We start from the raw sequence: 22,283 nt of genomic DNA, 5'->3' as shown, positions 1-22,283 counted from the left end.
TTTATGCCACCATGCACAAAGCCAAGCATCGGGTGGAGTGGTGTAAAGCATGCTGCCACTGAACTCAGCGGAGCAGTGGAAAAGTATTCTGCGGACAGACGAATCTGTCAGTCTGATAGACGAGTCTGGGTTCAGTGAATGCCAACGGAACGCTACCTGCCTGAATGCACTGTGCCAACTGTAAAGATTGGTGGAGGTGGGATAATGCTATCGGGTTGGTTTTCAGGGGTTGGCCTAGGCCCCTTAGTTTCAGTGAAGGTAAAACTTAATGCTTCAGCAGACCAAGACATTTAGCACAATTGCATGCTTCCAACATTGTGAGAATAGCTTGGAGAAGGCCCTTTTCTGTTCCAGCACCAGTTCACAAAGCAAGGCCCATAAAGGCATAGTTGGGCAAGTTTGGTGTGGAAGAACCGGCCTACACAGAGATCTGATCTCAATCCCATCAAACACCAATGGGATGAATTTAGAATTCATCATACCAGTTAACAAATCTTAAGCACTAAAACTAAAATTAACCATCCAACTGATTTTTAGCGATGAAAAGACTGAAAAAGTGTCATAAGTTTTGGTTTATTGATTTAAAATAGTAGCATTTTATTTGTTTCCATTATATATATATATATATATATAAAAAACACACACTATATATAGTTGTATATCACAGCTTCTGTACATTTTGCTTACTTGAGTTCTCAATTATTTACTGATAAAGAAACTATCAATTTTGCTGTACATTTGATTTTATGCTTTTTTTAGTGAGAACCATTAAGCAAGAGATTGTTTCTATGTCTTAAAAAGCTGTTCAAGCACTTTCCATTTAGAAAGCTGTAGCCTTTCTGTAAGTCCTGATAAGTAGCAGCATTGCTCTGAAAAACACTTCTCCTTCTCCGTCCAACTACACAGTTCTGCTATGCTATATGTGTTTGTTGTAAGAGACATGTTAAGGAAAATGATCATGTGACATTAAATTTGTGTGTAAACATGTGAAAAAAAAATCCATTGGAATTAAGGAAGCAAGCTATGGACACCAAATATGTCATGGTTGATGGACTACAGTTAGAGTAATGGGATAATTGTGTAGACCTGATCCTTCACTATAAGTATTCCTTTAAAAAGGTGCAATAAGTACTTTTCCATGAAATATTACATATGTAACTCACTTGTATCCAGAGACAAAACCTCTCTCTTTCTATAATCGCCTGATTTTCCACAGATTCTTATTCTCTATGACAAGCCAAGAGACCAGCATGTCGAGCATGACAAACAAAACAAAAATGCTTATTGCACCTTCAGGCAGGGAGTTCTGAAGTTTACTTGAGCCAGAAATTAGTGACAGGCCAGTGAAGAGGAGGAAGGACTAGCACCCCTCCCCTGCCAGGTGAAACACAGTAGAAGAGGCACTCCTGGGGTACCGTGACTAGGTCCAGCGGTGACTGGCCTTCCTGGTTGCAGAGCGTGGGGTCAGCCCCGTGCGCCAGCAGCAGAGCACACAGCTGTGTCCTGCCTTTCTGGGCCGCTTCATGCAATGGCGTGAATGCCCACTTATCCACGGCGTTGACGCATGCCTTGTATTTGATGAGCAATGCGGCTACGTCCACGTGCTGCAAATGAAACACACAACTTGCTCGCAGGTTGGCTTTCTGGACTTTTGTGCAGGACAGTGGTTCTCAACTGGTGGCTTGGGATCCTAAAGTGGGCCACGTTCGTATTTTTCTTCTCCATCAAAATGTCAAGCAAGTCTGCTTACAACTTTCATCTCGTACTGTAACTCAAATTTCAGACCTTGAACAACATTCCTAAACTGCAATTTCCCTCTGGGATCAATAAAGGATTCTGATTCTGATTCTAAACTCAATCCAAATCTCAGGACTCCTGTCCCATACCTTCCAGCCTTTAGAGCCACATTTTGACTAAAGCACTCAAAAATCATCACATCTAATTTGTGAGGCTGAAGGGTTGCAAGACTATAAAAAGTGCTAATAAGACTTGCTTCTTTGGTTCATAGGCTACGTTCACATCGCCATGCTGTAGTGGCACAAATGCGATCTTTTACCTGCGACTCAGATCTGATGTTTTCAGGGCTGTGTGGACATGCAAATCCCATCTTCTCGAATTCAACCTGAGCCACTTTCATATGCGGTCCTAGATTGGATGCATGTCCGATTCATGGTCATGCGACCTTAATGTGAATGCTCTGATCAGAATTCGTGTGCTTTTTTCCCCACTGCGCATGCGCCATCATTCAGCGTTACCATGGCAACAGCACCGAACAGAAGTTAAAGCCCGTAAACAGTGGAAAAGCAGCATAGCTCACCTTTTTCGCCTTTGTCTCACACTAATAATGAGCAGCTGAGAACTAACCATTCTAACCTCTCTTTTTCTTCCCTCCCACTCTGTTCTCTCTCTCTGTCTCTCTCGCATGCGTCGAGATGTTCGGTTGGCCTGTCTGGAGGTGCCGATTCGTGTTTGCAGCACTCTGGAATCGGCCCTGTCCCGCTCAACAGGGATTAACACAACCCTTCTAACCTATCTTTCTTCCCTCCCACTCCGTTCTCTCTCTCTATCTCTCTCACATGTGTCGAGATGCCCCGTTGGCCTGTCTGGAGGTGCCCCATTCGTGGTTCCAGCGTTCCAGCCATCTTTTTGCACTCTCTTTGTACTGTTGTTCTTGTTTCTGTTCTGTTTCTTCTGTGCGGGTCGACCCACGGGGGTTGGGTTCCTCGGACTGAGCCTTGGTCCCTTCTAAGGTTTCTTCCTCTTAAAGGGAGTTTTTCCTTACCACTGTAGTCACCACAAAATTGGCTTCACTGTGGTGATGCTCATAAGAGGCGTGGACCTGTTTTTTCTGTAAAGCTGCTTTGTGACAAACTTGTTGTAAAAAGCGCTATATAAATAAACTTGAATTGAATTGAATTAATCAGAGTTAATCTTCACCGCGAAGACTCGTGGTGCTACTGAGTAGCGTGCGCTCATGCGGGTCATTTCAGGACTCTGGTGCATTCACATTAATGACAGATCTGAATCACCTCACCTGAACAAGTGTGAACCATCGTGTCAGAGAGATCGGATTTGAGCAATGAGGTTTTTAAATGTGAACGTAGCCAGATTGACACCAAAATTTAAAATTTAACACGTTAAATCAGTGTGTCTGCAAGTCTGGAGAAGACTTAGGCTTAGGAGATTGAGATTGGGCACAGCTTGTATTTCCCACTTGGAAAGTCAGAGTTTCTCTGACTTTTCCTATTTGCAATTCCATAGCATTCCATCCACATGCCGATACCCACAGAGCACAAACTAATAGCATGTTTTCAGTTCTTGCGTATAAAATCACGAAATACAGGAATGCTTCCATAACAAGATTTTCAACCAACTTTCAGGCTTTAATATAATTTCAGGCAGGAATAACGGTCAATAATGGTGTTGGTATAACGCCACTTTTTAAATAAATGGAGCACTAACCAGACGACTCTTTTAAACGAGTTGATTTTTTATATGCTCACAGCAGCTAAATAAGCACCAGCATACTGTGATATTTTTGTGGACCTCAAACAGTGCAGGACGGAAGCAGGAATTGACGTTCCAAATCGGAAAGTCAGAGGTGTTTTAAGCAGTAAAACGCAAAGCTGCGGTCATGAATCAATGAATTAATGAATACCACAAAAAACAACAACATACTTGATTACAGCAGTACAGCATTTAGATTTTATCATGCAGGGCCTCAAAATAAAAAATATTACAATAACTGTACTAATTATGTGGCATAACTGCCATTTAGAAAAAAAAAATGCCCTTGCTTCAGACTGTGAAAAATAAGTCAAGCAAGACCAGCTGAGAACCACTGGTGTTCATTTGTAAAAAGGACGCGTGCGGCCACCTCAGGCCCGCTGATCCTTTCTCCTTCTCACATATTCACTTTAATATTCCATACAAATGCAAAGCGCCACGCCCATAGATTCATCCTCAAATACCTTGCTTTATTACTGTTGAGTAAATCCTGGCCTCCAAAGACAGTAACGGTTACGATTTAATAAGCACAGCTAATGTAAAGAAAGAAGAATAAATAACAGCATTTAGAGATTAATATTATATAAGCAGTTATTCTGAGAATACTACCCTCCCCAAACAAACTTTCCTGAAGCAGAGAAAAACTTAAACATGAAAATCCTATTCATGATGAAACTCCAGAGTTCAGTCTTGTTATTTTAGCTCAAAGTGTTCAGCTTAGAGAGAATGTCAATGCTTTCAAATGGTGCAATAAAGAAATGTTTGAAAACCTGCAGATGCACAGGATTTACCAGGCCACCGGTCCTTATTAGAATTTCCCAGAAGCATCACAGCCTTAGAAACAGCTCAACATTTTGAAAAAACATTCAAAGTAAGGCTTTCATTGTCTTTTCACAATAATCTTTGTCCTACAACGCGTTTGGGAAACTGGGTCCCTATGAATTTCATATTGCATTGAATGGCACAGAGTTCTGTGTTCAGCTCTGCTCCTTCTCTCTCTGTATCTACAGTGACTGTGTTTCTATCAGTATCTGAGCTCAGGACCGTCTTTCTCTCTCTAACCTGTTGGTAACTAGCAGAGACACTTTCTCTAGACAGACTGAGCTCTTCTTGTAAGTCGCTCTGGATAAGACCGTCTGCTAAACGCTGTGAATGTAAATGTAAAATTTCAAACTCAAGTATTACAGCTAAAATTGCTTTGATAAAAGGCAATATTTTCACAAAGGTGCTTATATTTCAGATCTCAGGGCCTTGAATGGAATGGGCAACGGGCAGAAATGAAGCGAATGATATGGTTGTGATTAGCTCTCTTGAATATGAAGGCCTGCAAGCACAATGATGAATATCTAAGGAATCAATTGGGCTTTTGTGTATTTAAAGTAGTTACTCTTCAAATACTTTAACTTCCAATTCCAGCCACCGAATTTCCTATTCAATTATTGTAACTGTGTCCCATTCTGTCTGCTTTGTATGTGAGCCAACAGCTGACCACAACTGACCAACACTACTGTAGACTGATGGGGGAACTGATGGTTTGCTGTGACATACAGATTTAAACTCTGTGATAGGACACAGCTTTCCAGTTGCAATTCTCGGTTAAATCCTAACTCTATACACCCTGTACGCTTCATTCTGTTCCTTTTAGGGTTGTGAAATTAGTAAAATAATTCATGATTAATCGCATTACTTTGTGTAGTTGATCGTATTGGTCTTACATGTGCTCTATTTTTTTCTCCATTTAAAAGCAGTTCATGTTGTTACAGCTATGTGAGTGGACATGAGTGTAATCAGAATGTAATTATACTTTTCTATAATTCAGTAACCTCACTTTCATCGTGGGATGGCGCCTTCACATGAACATCAAAAATCAAATGATCACAGTTTCCAGTTTTCATCAATAGAGTGAAGTAAAAGCAACAGCGGCTGCACGTTCCAATGGTAGGTTCGAAGTTTTGTTAGTTTGCTGCTTGTCGATTTATATATAATTCTCCCATAAGCACTAGGGATACAATGGCATAGTGGGTCCATGGTTCAGTATGTATCACAGTTTTTGGACCATGGTAATGGTACGGTTTCTTTATATTTAAGAAAAAAAAAAAAATCACCTTTTAAATTAAGAACTCTATTTTGCCTTCATAAAATGGAAGCATGATCGACTAGGCCTGGTTTCTGCCTCTGCTGTATGACATGATGGGCAGAAAAACAGTAGCTTGTTAGCTTTGATGACCTGCATGTGCCTTTTAAAACATTAAAGTGAGCTAGATAAGGTGTCCATGTCAATGGTTTTCAATTTTTTTGTCCATGACGTTTCAAAGAGTTCCGAGATTTACTTTGCTGCTGAAATGTGTGCGTAAGGGGACATTGTAAAGGCTTCCTCACACCAGAGAAAGCTGCCATAAAAATCAGAAGTGAGCACTTGGCTATCCCTGTTATCATTAGCACTCGATCTAGGATCAGCCACTCAAACATGGGAACCGAGCAGAAAGCTTCAACGTTTGATTTACTCAGCTAATTTTATCAGTCATGGGCTGGAGGTTAGGGAACCAGCCTTGTGACCAGAAGGTCCACAGTTCGATCCCCTGAGCCCACACTATGTGACTGAAGTGCCCTTGAGCAAGACACCTAAGCCCCAACTGCTCCCCGAGTGCTGTGGATAGGGCTGCCTGCCGCTCCGGGCAAGTGTGCTCACTGCCCCCTAGTGTGTGTGTGTGCGGTGTTTCACTTCACGGATGGGTTAAATGCGGAGGTGGAATTTCCCCGTTTGTGGGATTAAAAAAGTATCACTTAACTTAAACAAACTCCGAAGTAGGTTACAATCTATATAGAGCTGATAGGAAAGCAAGGGGTGGTGGTGGTACAACACAGTAACAGCTTTGTTGTAGCTGGGATCTATACGCCTCCTCCTGTGCCCTTTAACACTGAAGATGATTTGGCCGAACTTTTAAATCCATACATTAACTCAGAAATGCTAATCCTAGGTGAGGGTTAATCTGATTTGGTTAACTAATGTATATATAATGCAACAAATTAGAGAACCAACATGACCAAACACAAATATATAAACTGAATTTTATCCAACAGACCTTTCAAAATGACTACTATAAGTGTATTGGACCCTGTTTTTAGTGACCAGTGCCCTATCAGACGCATTAGAAACACAAGCATAAAGTCAAACTCTCGTGGATCACTGCTAAAGATTACATTATTGATATTTCTGATATCAGCATCAGCAGTGCTTTGCTTACATAAGACTTCATGGTAGTAGCTAGAAATACATTTACTTTCATCAAGAGAGCCATCAAGAGAACTGTGCTTTACACTGAAACTGCAGCCGAACTAAGAAAATAAGTTAATACCATCAATTCCTTCATTTCATATCTGTCTGCATGTTGCTCCTTTGAAAGACTTTGTGATATTATTTTTGAACTGAGCTGGAGTCTGAATAAGGCAATACCACAAAACAAAACGTTATTGTTATAATAATAATAATTATGGACATTTTAAAATGAGAGCACTTCACTCAATGGGTTGACCGTGTGAGAGTGTAATATAAGACTCACCCCATAAGAGGCAGCATTATGTAAGGGAATGAGGCCTCCTTTGTCCTGCGAGTTCACCTCTGCTCCATGCTGCAGCAAATACTCTGCCACCTCAAGGTTATTATAACCAGCTGGCACAAAATAAAAACACAGGAAAGGCATAAGACTTTTATGTAATTCAGTAGGAGATGAAAGCAAGATGATGGTATGACAATCTGTTGGGACAATCACACCATAATTTTATCACCCGGAAATCTATTATGGGAAAAACCAGTCAGGAAAACAGGATTCTATAAATCTTTGAACTCACATTTATTTGATTACTAGTCTTCAAAAAAAACAAAAAAAAACAAAAACAAAACAAACAATCTGAATGCATCATAACCTTAAATTTCACCACAAATTAGATAATTTTGAATGGTTTAGAATTAATTTTAGACAACATACTTGATAAATTATTTACATAGTGGAATATGCACATTAAAAACAATACAGAAACCTTTCTTTTTCCATTTTGGTGAACAAATGAGGACTTTATTTAATGTTATCATAATTGATTTTTTCACATTCAAAATTTAATGCTGATTCATGTTAAGTCGCTTCCTTCAGATTATTGTGCCAATGCAATTATACACCCACAGAACAAAGTACCACGTAAATATGAGATGTGATGGACGTCTTTACTTACCTGCCAGATGTAGCGGTGTGGAGTGGCGTCCCTGCGAGTCCCTGCAGTTCACGTTGTTCGGCCTGCAGAGCTTCTTGACCCTGGCCAGGCAGCCTTTCTTAGCTGCATCCAGCAATGCAGCATCACCCCTCAGCAGGTCCTGGATGTCCATGTCACCCTCCTTTACCAGGTCCAGTGGCGTGTTCCCATCGCGGTTCTTTTTAGTGGGGTCTGCGCCGTGCTGGAGACGCACATAAGAGGTATTAACCTTCGGTTGACTTATTCTGTGGTCACTGAAGACCACTACACGGTTTTTCTTTGAAGTGATATGGATATACGGTCTTACCTGAAGCAGCAGTTTGCAGATCTCATATTTGCCCTTGGCAGCTGCTTCGTGCAAGGGTGTGAACTTCCACAGGTCTGCCACGTTAATCACTGCACCGTGAATGACCAATAGCTCAGCCACCTCATAGTGGCCATAAGAGCAGGCGTTGTGTAACGGCACAAGGCCTCTAAAACAGAACAAAAAGCAAAAAAAGGATGTCCTGAACAATCTTCATGAACTTCTTCGTGAACAATGTGCTGGATAAAAAAAATAAACTTTAAAAGGCACATATTTTGCATAATTCTTGAACTTTATTTTCCCCACACTGTAGTGGACTTATTATGACTAGTTCATAATAATTAATTATAACTTTTTAATTTAATTTTAATGTCTCTGTGTTTACGCACTGTGAAATTAGACTTGTATTTAACCCATCTGTGCAGTGAAACACCCACATGCATGCACACTAATGTGCAACACCTGCTGCTGATAGATGGTACAAGTGCAATACATACGCAAGTTCTGTGCGATATCTAATCATTACTGTGCAATATCTACAGTTTCTGTGCGATATCCATAACTGCATGTGTAAACTGTAAATTTGTATGGTTTCTTAAAATTAAATTTTTATTTTTTTATATTTTTCTGCTAACAGACGCCCTGTTTATTTATTTATTTCTATAGTATATTTTGTATTTTGTATGATGCACATCTTTGTCTACTTACTGCTCTTTATCTGCTTGCTGTGCATTCTGCTGTAACAATGCAAATGTCCCCCAGTGGGATAATAAAAGCCTATGTTATCTTACTAGTGAACACACACACTAGGGGGCAGTGAGCACACTTGCCCGGAGCAGTGGGCAGCCCTATCCATGGTGCCCGGGGAGCAATTGGGGGTTAGGTGTCTTGCTCAAGGGCACTTCAGTCATGGACTGTCAGCAGAGGGGATTGAACCGGCAACCTTCTGGTCACAGGGCTGGTTCCCTAACCTATTTTATAATACAAAAACTGTTGTAATTCATTTTTCCATGGTCATTTTCCAAACTCTCCTCATCCTACAAATTCCAAAGGCTGTTTTTGCCACAAGGCCTTTAAGACTGACATATGCAAATGACTGTTCTGACTGGCCGACACCTTCACAAGCGAAATGAGTTATGCTATATTCAAAAAGGAGTTTGGGCTTAAATACACAGAACAAAGTATTCGGATGAAAATCCTCAGCCACTCCTTTTAAATGTCTGGATCCTTTGGAAAGACGTAATACAATCGCACGCCCACTTGTGTCCTGACAGATAGGAATAAGACAGTGTTTAATCCCCCCCCCCCTCATCTTCCATTCCAATTACTCAGACTGTCTGCAGAAGTAACACTAATCACTTTAGCATGAATGGATAGACTAAACTGCTAAATTGCTAAACCAGTGTACCATTTGAACTGAGGAGTGGAACAAAGACTAAACCAAAAGCAAGGGGAGCAGACGGGGCCGAGTACAGACAGCGCTCTCACCCTTTGTCTTTAGCATGTACGTCAGCTCCATGCTGCAGCAGATACTCTACCACAGAAACACGGTTGTACCCGGCTGCAAAGTGAAGCGGAGTGGACTGCCGGCCCTCCACGTCCCTGCAGTTTACATTCTGCAGCGTGCAGAGTTTCTGCGCACAGACAACAATACCCAAGCATATTGACTCCTATTGCAAATACCAACTAACAACTTACTGTGGTCATCATGCTATCAATCTGTCCACAGCAAACACAGTTAAAAGCATTTTTGAAGGCAGATAAATAAGTGGTTCTGTTACTTTTACAGTCTCCAGGTCTCCTGACTTGGAGGCCTCGAGCAGTTGCCTGTCTGTATCAGAGTTCCCCACCAGCGCACCCTCTAACAAAGAGAGAACAAACAGCAAAATCAGTGCCCAATTTATCTAGAAAGCTCTGCTGTGACAGGCAGCTCGACATTTGTATTTGCACTGCATTTTGCACGTCCACTTTATTTACCATCTTGTCTTTTTATTTTAGTACCTTTTTTTATTCAATTTTAATTTGTTAACTTTGAGTTCTACATGAAAATAACACATCAACACGATTTAGCTTTCAGTTTCACACGGAGCTGAATTTTAAGTGTGTTAAAGTTGCTATGTTTATACAGTTATTACAGATGCAGTGCTGGCTGCTATTTTTATTATTACCGTCACACCTCAGTAAAACACTTCAGGCTATTTAACATTCCAAATGAATTCTTGGGCATGGCTTGTTACCCTGTAGAACCTGCTGGATGCTCTCATTAGCGAGCTGCGCAGGAGCGAAGCCCTGCAGGGAGGTGATAAGAGGGTCACAGCCAGCGCTGATCAGAAGCCTGCAGGTCTGCAGTTGACCACACCGAGCAGCCCGGTGTAGTGGCGTCTGACCCTGACTGTCCACTGCATTCACCTGCACACAAAGAGCAACTAAAGGTTAAAGCAAGAATTGTAAAAAAATCTAATTTACTTACATTTTGCCCTTATTCCAAATTTAGTCAATTAGCCAAGACATTTGCTTCTTTGTTTTTTTTTCACTGGAGCTACTGGGATAATGTAGCTAACGTTAACAGGGTCGCAGGAATCACAGTGGCCAGCGGGCAACTGACCACCACTTTTCAAAGTACTGTGGTAATGCCCGCTACTTTCTGAATTCAGGACGTGACATAAAACCCTCTGCTTCTCTAAACTGCATGAAGCACTGATCAGCACAACAAGACAGAGTAAAACTGAGCAGCAGAGCCAATCGTTTTGCCCCATCACGTTTGGAGGTGTGGTGCCACCCCTGCAAGTAAAGGAGCACAACTCCACAAGTTAGAACCAAATAAGCTGTTATGGTAATCAATTGGAGCAGCCACTATGAAGCCTGAATTTTGACCATTTTTGCAATAATAATAATAATAATAATAATTAAGAAGTAAAAATAATAACACTTACAGTATTAATAATAAAATAAAGAAACCCACAAAAATACTTGAAAATTAGACATAGCTCTATATTTACATACACACACACACACACACACACACACACACACAAAGTTACTGATTCTCCACTGGTCGAACGCCAGCCTTAACATTACTATAATACTATAAAATTATACATTAAACGGCATTGTTTTTTTTTTTTTTTTGTCCTGCCCATGCTATGTGAAGCGACCTTGGGTTTGTGAAAAGGTGCTATAGAAATGTAATTTATTATTATTACTATTTTTATTATTATTATTATTATTATTATTACTACAAAACCTTTGGAATCACAATCCTCGCATTTAACCTCCAAGAGAGCTGATTTGATTAGACTTACTAAACCCAGCAAAGTGCTTTCCTCAACAAAGAACTCAACTTATAGTTCTATACTTATAGAAATAGTTCCATGTTAATTAATAACCAACAAATCAACAATTAACTTTGTTTCCTTTAGCGAAGAGAAGTCAACTTACCACTGAGCACTTCAGACGGTTTCAGTAACAAAAGATAATAATTGAATAATAATTTTCGTACACATTAATTAATAATTATTCATTAATCAAATTGAAAACAATATTAGGACATAATACGCTTAGCAATTTAAGTGGTTAAATAAACGTTTAAATGTTTTAAGGAGTTGTTTTTACATTTTCAAGTAGAGAACTCCAGATCTAAGGGCCACAGATAGACTCCTCTGTAGTCACGGTACAGATAAAAGCAAGTCTTAAGCTTCCATTAGTTGTTAGCCACATTAGCCTTGTAGCTCGAGTGCAACATTAAAGAAACCCAACATGTCTTGGCTGATTGACTACAGGTAAACATTTATTATCGGCTGAATCTTTCGGTGTGAAATGCCAACGTGACTGAGGGGAGCTGACGGCTTACTTTAGCCTCATGCTTCAGTAACACCTCGATGACATCATTATGGGACTTTTCAGAGGCAAGGTGCAAAGGTGTGAGGAGGCTGCAATGAAATGAGACGCATTAACACAGCTGGCATCAAGATCTCTCACTTAACTGGAAGCATAAATCATCAATCTAATAACACCCCTATCTTCTAACCTCTTCTTCTGTTTAACTAAAAAATCTAACTATAAAATATTGTTTTAGACTGCCAGACAATGAGTGCATAAAGTGGGGCACCACATCACAAGTCTATGATTAGTAAGACAAAGAGCACGACTCACTCTTTTGTCTTCTCATTCACATTGGCTCCTTTCCTCAGCAGCATCTCACAAACCTGCCTCCTCTTGGGATACGACGATGCTGAGGCACAATGCTGTGAACAACAGAAATAACACTGCATTAGCTTTATATCAGCCTCTTTAACTGTACTCAGTGATGAACAAATGCTGTCTACAGCCACAGCTATAATAATGTAAAGAAACTGTGTTTTCTACCAGCGCTGTCTCATGGGTATGGGGGTGTCTGAAGTTGATGGTTTCCAGAGAGAGATGCTTTTTAATGCGGATGAGATCCGCCTGGCGGGCTGCCTGCAGCAAAGCATGTCCTTTGAACTCATCTGGAGGAAACAGTCACAGTTTAGAATGATATAATTGCTACTATTCATTATGAGCAATATTATTCAGTGCAATGTGCTATTCTAGCTATGTAGATAGAATATTTTATCCACATCAAGTTTATCATATTATAAGCAAAGTTAGCATTTTTTATAGTCAAACTTTGATGTGAAGCAGGCTTTTACAGGCCAGGCGCTCTTTAAGCAGCATGGTGGGGGCCAAGTCGATAGCACTCTTGTTGTGGCAATTGAGGAATGTGGGGTCTGCTCCGTGGCTAAGCAGCAGAGAACACACTTCCACTCGGTTTTTAGATGCAGCTTCATGCAGTGGGGTGAACTGCCACAGGTCCATCGCGTTCACACAGGCACCGTGCTAGTTCAAAAACGAGAGGAGTTATATAGTTTCTTTCCATAATTTCAACTTCATAATTTATACTTTCATTGGTTCCTCTTAATTCTATACATCCTCAGTATAATAACTGTGTTAAATTGATCAAAAAGCGACCTTTCCCATAAATTAAGAATCATTTCATTAGATTAGACTGACTGTTTGCTCAAATTTGACCCTAAAGACATATTTTGTCCCCACTTAAACAGTAGTGCATTTTGTTATAGCTGTATGAACAGATAAATAAGTCTCATCATAACGTATTCTTATATTTGTATTCTTACTTTCAATGGTTCAGCAAGATTTTTGTTCAAATACTGTTCACTGTGTTTGAATGAGGTGGCTGTCATGGGAACATACAAGTTGCAAGAGTGGGTCAAACTACAAAAATCTGTTAATGGCAGGATGGTTGTCCAAATAAATAAACAGATAAATAAAATAAAATAAAAAAAACATTGGGGAGAGTTTTATTTGAGGTTTAAAACTGACCAATCACACTTCGGACATCAAATATTAACCAATACACAGTACTTAATGTTCACTATTAGTTTTGGTAACATTTAAGCTGTGTGTACACTACACACTTTTTTGCCTGATTTTAACCCCAATTTGCCCCTTGTGGCAAATTTTCACAATTTTAAGCGAGTTTCCAGGTTGGGAGCTCAACTGGATATGGCGGATATTTGTAGCTCAAACTCATTGTGTGTTATACTCTCACTTATGACTGACCGCATAACAAAAAGACAAGAAATTTAGTGTCAAACGGATTTTTTAGAAATTTGTGAAGAATTTACAAGTCATGTAGTGTACACTCCGCCTTAAGGCTGAATTAATCCTTTAAACAAAACACACAAATCAAAAATACATACCTTCACAAGCAGTTCAGTCACTTCATAATGGCCATATGAGCAGGCATTATGGAGAGGCACAAGATCACTGAAACAAATACAACACTGAATAAAACAAAGTTTATCAAGTACAGTAAAGTTGCAGAGAGCCTCTGGATTTTGGTTGTAGCTCTGAACGACACGCTGTCGTACCCTTTGTCTTTAGCATGGACGTCAGCTCCATGCTCCAACAACAGCTGCACTGTTTTCACCCGGTTGTAGCCAGCAGCCAGATGCAGAGGGGTCGACTGAAGAAGCACAAGAAACAAACAATAAAAGTTATTCCAAAGAGATTCCAAGGAGTAAAGCATTGACGCACACAGAGCTGTGTTAATACCCTTACAACTGTTTTTAATGCAAGTCAAATTTGCCTTTGACTAAAAAATTAATTCAACATTGCTACACGGCAACACGTTGCATTTTGTGGCTGATTTATAAAAGCAATAAGCCACTCGAGGCGATTTTACCACTGCTACACATTCTGCCTAACAATACCCACGTCCCCCATGGTAAAACCAGTGCAACACACAGTCTCATGACTTATTTGCTACACACAAATAAATAAATAAATAAATAAATGAATGAATGAATGAATGAATGAATGAATGAATGACACTATATTGATATCTAATGTAAAAATGTTGATACCCATTTTATGGGTATCAATTACCTTTCTTCCATCACTGGCATGACAGTTGACATTTAAAGGAGTAAGAAGGCTCATCAGTTTCTCTTCGTTTCCACTCCTGAAGGACAACACCATAAATGCCAGTTCAATTACGTTACAATGGATTCAAATCCCAGTGTTGCTTGTAATATGAACTGAATGTATTCAGCAATCCAGCCTACTGCACTCAAGCTATGAGCAATGCAGAAATATGAGGTGAGATGGGGATACATTACCTTGCACTCTCCAGAAGTTCATCTTTTCTGTACTCCCCTACGTTAGAAACACATACAGTTGATTTGAAGTAGAGCAGGACATGGAAAATACAAGCATATTCTATGCAATAACGAACAGACCTTGTGTTGCCTATAGGTACTCCATATTACTTATTGGTACTACAGGGCCACAGTTCTTCAGAGATGACCTTTTACTCTTTTCTAATACTCTACGTTCAATTCACAAAGACCTGGCAGAATGCTAAAGGCCACAGAGAAAACTGGAGACTGCTATGTGGAACAGAGCAACAGAGAATTAAACTATAGGGCAGTCGTGGGCTGGAGGTTAGGGATCCAGCCTCATGACCGGAAGGTCGCCGGTTTGATTCCCAGAGCCGACAGCACGACTGAGGTGTCCTTGAGCAAGACAGCTAACCCCCAGCTGCTCCCCGGGTGCTGCGGATTGGGTTCCCCACCACTCTGGTCAAGTGTGCTCACTGCCGCCTAGTGTGTGTGTGCTCACTAGTGTGTGTGTGGTGTTTCACTTCACGGATGGGTTAAATGCGGAGTTGAAATTTCCCCATTGTGGGACTAATAAGGGTCACTTAATCTTTATTCAAATATACAGATATGACTGAGGTGTCCTTGAGCAAGACACCTAACCCCCAATTGCTGCCCGGGTGCCGTGGATAGGGCTGCCCACTGCTCCGGGCAAGTGTGCTCACTGCCCCCTAGTGTGTGTGTGCTCACTAGTGTGTATGTGGTGTTTCACTTCACGGACGGGTTAAATGAGGAGGTGGAATTTCCCCGGTTGTGGGATTAAAAAAGTATCACTTAAGTTAAGTTAATATCATACTATCAGTGTTCCAGTTAGGTCATGGTTCCCTACCCTGGTCATGGAGCATCCCTTCACTCTAAATTTTGGTGTTTCCCCATGTTCTAACATCTGATCCAACTAATCAGCTTATTAACAAGCCCTTCTTGAGTTGAAGTGAGTGGTGGTGCGCACACTAAAAGAAGGGAGAGGGGCTACTATTAGACTGATAACCTATTAAATAATGTATGAGTAGCTCTGAATTAAAAAGAAGTTAAATGCATAGCCTATTACACCAACATGTCTTTAGAACAGCAGAGAATGTTGGGACACCAGCAGCTTATAGTAACCAAAGCTGAGCTATATATCCAAGTTATCATTCTATAGGTGAACTGGTAATGTGTTAAATTACATATGTCTACGACACAAAGATAAACCACTAAATAAACTGAACTAGCTATGCCAAGTTAGACACCGCTGGGTTTGCTCACCCTGAGACACAGAACTGTTGACACTGGACTAATTATATGCTGACACTACAGAGTATGTAAGTTTACTGGTCTACCCCCGTTAGGCAGATCAGACCACAACCTGGTTCAGTTTATCCCCAACCTGTTGACCCAAACTCTAGCCGCCTGTTACCACCCGCACAGCAAAATAAACGCTGGGAATGCTCTGCAGATTGGAGTGGAGGACACAGACTGGGACAATCTTCATGAATCATGAGGATGAACACTGAGGGATTTAGACACTGTATTACAGACATCAACTTGTGTGTGTATACCAACTTCCACAAAGACATGATGTTTCCTTTATAACAAACTGTGGATCACAAAGGCCCTGGCTGATCTGCCAAATATAATGAAGAAGGCCTTTAGGTCAGGATATTTAGAGGAGATCAAAAAACAGTCACAGCTTATGAAGTAAGACAGATACAGGGACAGGCTGGAGCACAAAGCACAAACAATATAAAGCAGGTGTGGAGGACAATTACTGGCTACCATCTGCCTTATTTGTGTAGTGATGCGTTACATATGTAGTATGTATTATAGGATGCTTTTATTATGTGTACATGATGTCCTGCATTCTTCAGTAACTGCTGCACTCTCTTGAGATCAATATTCTCAGATCTACCCATTGATCTATAACAAGACTGACGCATGTTCAGCTGGATAAATGATCTGTCTCACTGCACAATAAACAGTGCTGGCCGCTGTAAATCTTGTGTTTTTAAGGAGGAGAGGTGTGGGACATTTACCAGTCAGCACAGCCTTGGTGGAAGGCTCGGCCAGGTCCAGCGCTGTCCTCCCGTCTGTGTTGCGGACCGTTGGTTTAGCCCCATGCTGCAGCAATACTGCCACATTATAAATGTCAAACATCGTGTCATGGGAAACCACCCAATTCATTTAAGGAGTACTACAGCTCAAAAACAGTACCGATAACCATGAACTCCTATGTATTCATGCGTACCAGACCCTTCCAGTTGCAGAGTCAACATTATGAGGGTGAAGCACTACTGTAATGCATTTCCTAACATACTGTTATCTACAAACATGGACAGAAGTATACAGCATAACCAATAAACTATAGTAGCAGCCAAGCAAAGCCTTTTATAGATAAGTCTATTTAAAAATTCAGTTTGAGGCAAGTGCTTCGTAACTTAAGCATACAGTTTGAGCCGTGCTAACTGGTGGGGTATAATTGTTGGTCACGCAAGAAAAAATTACCGATGCAGACGTCGATTTTGCCCTTGATAGCGGCCTCATGGAGAGGAGTGTAGTTCCAGTTGTCTCTGGAGTTGGCATCAGCGCCATGGTGCAACAGCAGGCTGACCACCTCAGCATGGCCAAACGAGCAGGCGTTGTGTAGAGAGATAAGGCCTCCATCATCACGGGCGTAAACATCCGCCCCATGCTCCAGGAGGTAATCCACTACATCCCTGCGGCCAAAACCTGAGACACACATGATAAGAAAAAAATTTAATATCCAAAAAATAATAATAAAAATAAATGTGTGAACCAAGTATGTGCTACTATATGAAATCAACTGGTACATAACTATATGTAGTAGCTAATAAAAGCAAAAACAATGATTAGTAAATTCTGTTTGACATGTCCTAAACTCAAAGTGGCGCAAGACACAATATTTTGTTTTATAGTAGGATTTTAAAAAAAATAAATATATGCTTATTCCAAATCTGACGCCTTCAACATGCTCCAAAAAAGGGACAGGAGGAGTTTACTACTGTGTTACATCACCTCTTTTTCCTTTTTAACAAGACTTCAGAATTGACTGGAGACTGAAGACATCAACTGATCCAGTTTTGAAAGTGGGTTTTCCATTCTTTGGTTATACAAGTCTTCAGCTGTGCAACCAGATGGGCCTTCTTTCAATATCACATCCAGACCTTCATAACACATACATTTTCAACAGGAGGCAGTTCTGCACTGCAGGCAGGCCCACTAATAACCCCAATACCATGAGTCTGAACTGTATGCTGCTGTAACAATCTAGATTTTCTCTTCTTTGGCCCAGAGAACATCCATCATTTCCATAAACTGAACACAGTGTTAAAGGTTGATTTGTCAGACCATGACAGCCATTTCCAGTTCTAACTCATGGATTTTTGCGGATGCATTATCGGCAAAGTGTTGGGCCTCGACCTTCCTTGCTCATAAAGGACTAGGCCTCACTCCTCACACAATCACAAACAAATCATTTAGGGTCCTAAACTAGCATGTCCCATACCCTGCACAGGCCACTCTCAAACATGGATTGCGTATGCAAAGAGAGTTATTCCCAAATCTCCAAAGCCACACCAAAAGGGAACACGGCCTCTATATCCACAGAAAAAAGTCTATGAAAATAGCGTTCAGCTCAAAGTGTTTACACAGCGGGTAAAAGTGGCCCAAATCCAATCTTTTTCTTCAAATGTGTGTCTGTGCGTCAGTGTGAACAGCAAAAAAAACGCACTGAATCTGTCATTTCCAATTCCGATTTGAGACGCTTTCATATGTGGTACTGAAATCCGATCCGTATCCGATCTGCGGCGATGCGACTCAGTCTGAACAGCCAGATTGGAATTCATGCGACTTTTACATCAATCCAACTCGACATTTAAAGAACAGCTTAAAGAATCCGAGGACACGAACCAAAGAAGTGCCCATGGGCGAATAACGTGCCCTTTTTATGGCGAACGCAAACACGTTGGGGGTGATGAGTCCAGCTGTCAACCACTGGAACTTCATAATCGCTCCAGTGATGCTGCCAAAGACGAAACCAGGAGCGACTAGTGTTCACCAGTCCATGACTGTTTACCTCTGGACAAGCTTGTCTTGATTAAACTACATCAGTCTCACCAATCTGAAGTTTTAGGGCCTCGTTAAGTCTGTAAGATTGAGGTAGATGGTACAACGACTGCACTGTAGTGCTGGTGGTAGGCTGGATTCCAAAAGATGATGATGTATTAACAAACTGAGTCCCCAAAGGTTTCACTGTGTGCCTTTTATCTGTTCTGCAATTAGTCCACAAATGCTCAGGGGTAGTAGATGGTAACCTCCAAAACCATCAATGAGAAGTCCTTCTGAATCACAAAGACACATACAAACACCTAATACAATCTAATCAGTACAGGTCTAAAAACATTCATTACACCAATACTAACATATGTACAAAACCTACAACTCATAGAACAACACAGAGGAGTACGTTCCTGTTTGCAATTTGCATTTACTTACATTGAGCATGAGCTCAATCCTGGACTTTGTATGAGAAACATAAAACAAGTAGGTCTGGTTGTTTCCTCGCTGCACGCTGGTTACCTTCAACTTGTAAAATTGAACAGTTTAGCTCACTACTAATAACCAGGAGCTTCACTAAAGATTTACGGATAGATGCGATAAGTCTGGGGACATGATTGTCTGAGAAGAATTTTTAAGTGGTCCCAAAAAAATGCCTGCTTGCTTGATCTGGTGCACAGAAGGTCTGTATTTCTGTTTGCACTAAGGACAGAGCCCGTATGAATAGTTTAGTTTAGTTTAAGTGACCCTTATTAGTCCCACAGTGGGGAAGATTCACCTCCACAACTTAACCCATCCATGCAGTGAAACACCACTAGGGGGCAGTGAGTAGCCCTATGCGTAGCGCCCGGGGAGCAGTTAGGGGTTAGGCGTCTTGCTCAAGGGCACTTCAGTCATGTACTATCGGCTCAGGGGATCAAACCGGTGACCTTCCAAGACTCTCCCCTATAAAATATATGCCAAAAACTTGTGTTGTTGTTTCCGAATGCTGATGAGAAATATAAAAACAGAAAATACAAAATAAAGAAAAGTCAATAAACGTATTTCTGTCCGTCACTCGCTCACACTCTCCCTATGAAGTTTCTTCAAATTGTTAAACTAGCCGGCTAGAGTAAAAACCCTGACAGCCAGTTACGCTGACCATAATCTGCAACAAATCCATACTGCAGGAGAATATTCACTCTGTAACTACTCACTGTTTTACAACTGTGCCATTGTCTATACCAATAGACCATTATACTGACATACGATGATACCACTTATCAGTTTGTGATTGTCTTTTTGCACATTAAAAACGAAATGAGCATCATCATAAAATGCCCATAAAACAGCTGTGTTCCTGTTGCCAAGCAGTATCTTTATTTTTTTGACTCTACTTTGTGAGGTTTGCTCATTATTATTTTGAACAGTTTATATCACAGAAAAAAAAACACTATTTAATTTTATTTCTCAATTTCGACACACCATGAACACACCATGGGCGTGGCCAGTGTTGATAGGGGGCGTGGTTAAGCCAGAGCCAGCAGAGGGCGTCGGCGAGGGAGACCGCAATTAATGGGAGTAAATGGAGCTCAACCGCTAAAAACGAAAAGTTTAATTAGTTTCAAATCACTTCTCCAGAACGTTTCTTTAATTTTAGAAAGTAGAAGGATGCATTTCACCCAAAAATTTAAATAAATAAATAAATCTTATCTATATGTTTCCTTTTTTCTACAGCAAACAGGGTTTGGGCAGCAGGAGGCGGGGCTTTCCTGCTAGAGCGTGATGATTGATCGGCCAGCGGAGCAGCTCATTGGCTGTTCGCAATCACTGACGTCATGAACATACATCGGGCGCCGTTTAACACTCCTATAACTCGAGTTTCAAAGCTCTTAAAAAAAAAAACAACAGCAGTGCTAAAATGTTCGTGCCTTTCTTTACATTAAAAATGTTTAAGCATTTATAAACTACGATTTTGCTCAACCGATTCCTTTTCGGACTCACTCGGGAGCGCCCTCTAGCGTCTGAGAGACCCAGAAGACGTCGCAGGGCGCTAATCCTCCTCTCTGCAAGTTCTCTGCCTCCCCCGGGAAGATAAACAAAGCGCCATCTGCTGACATGTTAAATTTATTGTGGTTTTCCTGCGTTGATCAAAAGTGGCTTGCACGTAGAAGGTTCTAGTTTAAAAAAAAACAAAAAAAAACAAAAAACAAACAAACAAACAAAAAAAAACTCAGGACTGGTTCAACTAACACAACAGAGCCAGTAACGCTCCCTGGCTACCTGGTCATAAGGTACACCGCACGACGACAACGCGGACACGACGCCGAGTTACATACATTTAATAAATAATCTGGACGCAAAATAACGGTGTCTTTATAAATATAACCTACGCAGCGCACGCCCCGCCTGTGAGTAACGTTCGCCAGTCACCGCAAAGACACTGAAAGCAGATGCTTCTAGAAGGCGGCTGGACTTCATATCCCCCGCTAAATCACAGAAACACACAAACACCACAGATTTAACTATTTACAGGTTTTTAAAAACAAACAAAAGTCAGACTAACATGGAAAAAAATGCCCCCCCCCAAAAAAAAAAACACTTCCGGGGGGCGTCGATGTGTGTTTAATTAACGCAAATCTTTAATTCAACTTTATTTTAATGCTATTTACAGCAATCCGGCGTCTAAATCCCATTACATCACCCCCCAGTCCGCGCGCGCGGTGGAAGGGTAACTTGTCAACAGGGAGGCGCGTGAGGCGCTTTTGTCTGGCACGCGCTGAACTGATCCCGCAAACAGGCGACGACACTCACCGGCGGCGAAATGGAGAGGGGTGGACCTCCTGCCCGCCGTATCCCTGCTGTTCACGTTCGCGGTGTTAAGCAGCTTCTTGACCCGCTCCAGGTCTCCGCTCCTGCAGGCCTCGAACAGCTCCCTGCTCGGCTCCCTGCCTGGGGCTCTCTCCATGGCGGCGGCGCCCAGGCCGTAGATACACGTCCACTCACTCCTGCTCCCTTTTCAGCCGGTTTGAGCGGGCTTTAGCCCGAAGCCTGGGCATTGAAGAGGCGAACTGAGGGGTTTGGGGTGGGTTAGTGTGTCCGACGGTAACGGACGTCAGCTACCTTCTTTCGTGGAGCCTCATCCTAAAGCCGAGTCGCCCAGCTCGCTTCGCTAAAGCCCGGAGTCCCCTTCGCTGCGGGACTGGTAAAACTCCCCCAGGCAGGTTTAAGAGTCATGTAGTCAGACACACGGACGCTAAAACACACCTGAAAATCTCCATATGGGACGGTAATGTGATTCAAAGGAACGGCTGAGGAAAGACCTCCTCCTCCCCTGTTCCCTTTCTCCTACACAGCTTCAGAAGTGCTGGGCTTAGCGCTGGAAGGCCTGCTGACTGCTGCCACCTACTGTGTCCAACATCTCTCTCAAAGCCTGTGTACTGTTAGTTACAGAACAGTTATGGGGTTAGTTTTATGCCCAAGGGTGGAAATAA

The 22,283-nt window shown here is 41.4% G+C and overlaps 1 protein-coding gene across 2 annotated transcripts in view; it reads right to left on the bottom strand.

The window, feature by feature from the left end:
* The window catches only part of LOC108431390 (poly [ADP-ribose] polymerase tankyrase-2), a 33,893-nt gene extending 11,658 nt beyond the window's left edge, over positions 1–22,235 (bottom strand). Inside the window, exons 1-18 of one of the 2 annotated variants that reach the window (XM_017704484.2) lie at positions 21,604–22,235; positions 17,239–17,463; positions 16,770–16,865; positions 14,719–14,755; positions 14,486–14,561; positions 13,969–14,063; positions 13,798–13,864; positions 12,727–12,913; positions 12,422–12,543; positions 12,209–12,300; positions 11,907–11,985; positions 10,294–10,465; positions 9,838–9,917; positions 9,545–9,690; positions 8,060–8,225; positions 7,735–7,954; positions 7,068–7,177; positions 1,416–1,604 (exon numbers count right to left, since the gene is read on the bottom strand). In XM_017704484.2, coding sequence (XP_017559973.1) covers positions 1,416–1,604; positions 7,068–7,177; positions 7,735–7,954; positions 8,060–8,225; positions 9,545–9,690; positions 9,838–9,917; positions 10,294–10,465; positions 11,907–11,985; positions 12,209–12,300; positions 12,422–12,543; positions 12,727–12,913; positions 13,798–13,864; positions 13,969–14,063; positions 14,486–14,561; positions 14,719–14,755; positions 16,770–16,865; positions 17,239–17,463; positions 21,604–21,757 — 2,313 coding nt within the window. In that variant the 5' untranslated portion in view covers positions 21,758–22,235. The remainder of the gene's footprint in view (positions 1–1,415; positions 1,605–7,067; positions 7,178–7,734; positions 7,955–8,059; positions 8,226–9,544; positions 9,691–9,837; positions 9,918–10,293; positions 10,466–11,906; positions 11,986–12,208; positions 12,301–12,421; positions 12,544–12,726; positions 12,914–13,797; positions 13,865–13,968; positions 14,064–14,485; positions 14,562–14,718; positions 14,756–16,769; positions 16,866–17,238; positions 17,464–21,603) is intronic. The other variant, XM_017704485.2, reaches the window with a different exon arrangement.
* Positions 22,236–22,283: the final 48 nt, after the last annotated feature.

Source organism: Pygocentrus nattereri, chromosome 13 (genome assembly GCF_015220715.1).
Source record: "Pygocentrus nattereri isolate fPygNat1 chromosome 13, fPygNat1.pri, whole genome shotgun sequence".
NCBI lineage: Eukaryota > Metazoa > Chordata > Actinopteri > Characiformes > Serrasalmidae > Pygocentrus > Pygocentrus nattereri.
Note: the sequence above shows the minus strand (reverse complement) of the source record. Positions and strands in the feature narration are given on the sequence as shown.